The following is a 3,232-nucleotide window of genomic DNA, read 5'->3' on the forward strand; positions in this document are numbered from 1 at the left end:
TCAAAAATCAAACTTAGTCAAATCCAGCTGTGAGATCTTGTGAAGTGTGCATTTGTATCCTGCATGATCGCGTGTTCTCTGCGTGACGGTCGATCCGTGCGAATTGAATGCTGACAGGAGGAGAGTTCAGCTTCACTGGAGACGTGCAATCGACTAACTTTAAACTCATGATTTCAAATTAAGCTGCGCTTCATGCTTTTGCCCACTGTCATATTCATGTCATTTTCACTGTGTGCTGTATGTAAAATGAGTGTTACCTTGGCTTTATTTGAAAAAATATGATTCCCAAATCCCAATGCACACAAACTTCCCAGAATACTGAGTGCCCTGTTGGTTACAGTGTTTACTTCCTTTTTAATTATATTTTTATTAAATATTTATTTATTTGTGAAAAATACTTTTGTAATTTAAAGTATAAGTATGTTTATTTTACACATTTATTTTTTAATCCATTTTCAAATGATTTAAAATTTCTTAAATATTAAAATAAATAAAATGATATCGGCTTTATATCGGCCATCGGCCACCCTGCTTTCCAAGATATCGGCATCGGCGTCGGCTGTCAAAAAACCAATATCGATCGACCACTAGTAATAATAAATGTATCATATAGGATCATGTGACACTGAAAACTGTAAAACTGTTAATTCAGCTTTACCATCACAGGATTTAAAATAGTAAACAGTTAATTTAAATTACGATATTTTACAATATTACTATTGTAACTGTATTTGTGTTGTAATGAATAAATGCAGCCTTGGTGAGCATAAGGGACTTCTTAAAAAAAAAAACTTGTATAACTACATTATATACTGAATATTATGATCATATTAACTATTGGGCACCCTGGTGTCTAGACAAAATCCATAATGATCGACCACTATTTTAAGTGTTTTTGTTGTTACATTGCAGCCGAGAACAGTATACCAGCCATCTGGAGAGTCTGATAAAGAAAACAAAAGACATGATCGACCTCAAAGTGCCACCTCCAGCAGTGATCTGTCCCTTACGGGGCAATGCCAGCCTCCTTTCTCCAGGTAAAACACAGAGTCCCATTCCATTACATCATCTGTATCATAAGTGTAATGTTTGGTTTTCCTGCTAAAAAACCCTGCTTCTGTAAGCAAAGAGCTACCTTTTTTTGTTGTTATTTATCTGTTCTAAGCACTGAAAAGATTAACAAAATATCTCCTTTCCCTAAATGGGAAGTAATTTGTATTCCCTTACACAGATGACATGCCCTTATTTCAAGTAGTTCTGTAAGAACAGATTAATCCGTCAGCTCAGTGCTTAGCGAGAAGTGTTTGTTGCTAGCCTGTTTCGGTTTCCATGGCCACCTTTAAGTGCATGTAGTTGGCGGCGTCTTCTGCGTATTGAGTTTGTGAACACTGGATGTTCCTAAAAATGGATTAAAACTGACTTCTGAATCTCCTAATGAATTATTTTGGTGAGATTACAAAATTTATGCCATATGTGACTCAATTTAAAATATTTACTATACGTTTTTTTATGTTAAGTAATGTTTTTGTGTAGCAGTCTTTTTTTTTTGTCATTATTGTACTTTAATAATCTGTTGTCTTGTATTGTTTCTGTAGGAATGGTTTGGGTTTTGCAGGGTCACCCTGGCTTCAATCTGACCAGTGTAGTCCTGCTCTGAGGGTCAGCAGCTCCCTAGCACCTCCTTCTGGCCATATCTTCTCTCAGCTGTTAGAACTTGATCCAGAACCTTCACTACCTAACAGAGAGTCCCTAACTGCACATGCAGTGTTTCCCTCAACCACAGGCCGCAAAATGAGTCGTATTGAGGCTCTTAAGGCCACAGCTGCCTCTCTCTCCAGCCGTATTGAGAGCGAGGCATGTAAGCTAGCCGGTGCCGGAATAAACTACGGTTGTGCCAGGGATACAGGCACGGGTCTTTTAATCCCTAATGATGACCGCTGGGCTAAACCTGTCAGTCCGCCAGTCAGAGAGAATCCGACAGATTCTGATGACCTGGTTGAGAGGATTGAAAAACTGCTTGCTGCGGGTCAGAGCACCTATGATCAGGCCCTTCCAGGTGTGGGCAACCTGCACAGCTTTAGGGAGAGGATGGAGACTGGGAACAAACAAACACTTGCACCTTCTGGCCTCAACTCTAGAAACAAACGCAAGACCCCTTCTCCTCCAAAGTCCTTTGTTCAGGAAGTTGAGCTGGACTCCAGCGGAGGTTCTATCAGTGAGGGTCCTCTGCTGAGTGAGGGCAGTATATCTGACGAAGACCTGCAAGAGCTGCCCAAATCAAGACTGGGAACCACAGGATACAGTGCACATCTGAATGGAAACAGTTTGAACCCAATTTCACGCTTTCAGAAAGAGGCAGAGAAGCACCTGCCCTTTAATGTGTCAAATATGGTACGAGGAGGAAGCAATGGACCATGGGAAGAACTGGCCAAGGGAAGCCCACACAGTGTTATCAATATATTCACAAAGAACATGAGCTACAGCAAAGGTGAGAACTTCAAAAACTTATTTGACCTGTGTTATTTAACTTTGTGTACTATAGCAGGACCAAACAAGGATTTTTCTATACATATTTTGTCAAAACTATAATATTTAAATGTTTAAGTATAATATTAGACAATATTTTCTAAAGAATAATTTAGAAAAAAATTTTGTTTAAAACTATATAAATAGTATTTTTTTGTTTTTTGCTAGAAACAGCTTAAATGTGTTTATTATTCAGCTCATTCTAACTGATGTGTACAAGACTCACTTTATGTATATGATACTTTTTTTATAAAACAGCATTTATTTAATGAAAAGTGAAGTAATATTGTGCAATATTATTGGATTTTTTTTACTACATTCTGCTTTAATATATATATATATAATCTTGAGATGGCAAAGCTGAATTTAAAGCTGCAATTGCTCCAGTCTTCACTTTCAAATGATCCTTCAGAAATAATTGTAATATGCTGTTTTGATTCACAAGAATCAGTTTTCAGTATCAAGTTTTCCTTTCTCTTTGGAGGGTTACAAGCTCTTGGTGCATAAAGAAGATCTGTAAAGTTGCAAAGACTAAAGTCTCAAATCCAAAGAGATATTCTTTATAAAAGTTAAGAGTCAGCCATGCCTACCTAAACTGGCTCGTTCTAACACGCCCCCACATATCTATGTCACTATGTGGAAATATTAGCATAATGCACCCAAATGTGCACGCAAAGAAAGAAAGCGTGGTTTCAGGAACAGCAGT

General features: G+C 37.8%; 1 protein-coding gene across 1 annotated transcript in view; it reads left to right on the forward strand.

The window, feature by feature from the left end:
• The window catches only part of LOC107755286 (centrosome-associated protein 350-like), a 34,980-nt gene that overhangs the window by 10,580 nt on the left and 21,168 nt on the right, over positions 1–3,232 (forward strand). The window contains exons 8-9 of the mRNA XM_016572034.1: positions 913–1,037; positions 1,596–2,488. Of these exons, the coding sequence (XP_016427520.1) occupies positions 913–1,037; positions 1,596–2,488 (1,018 nt within the window). The remainder of the gene's footprint in view (positions 1–912; positions 1,038–1,595; positions 2,489–3,232) is intronic.

The sequence above is a fragment of the Sinocyclocheilus rhinocerous genome, unplaced genomic scaffold (genome assembly GCF_001515625.1).
Source record: "Sinocyclocheilus rhinocerous isolate Xijiao unplaced genomic scaffold, SAMN03320098_v1.1 scaffold2637, whole genome shotgun sequence".
Classification (NCBI taxonomy): domain Eukaryota; kingdom Metazoa; phylum Chordata; class Actinopteri; order Cypriniformes; family Cyprinidae; genus Sinocyclocheilus; species Sinocyclocheilus rhinocerous.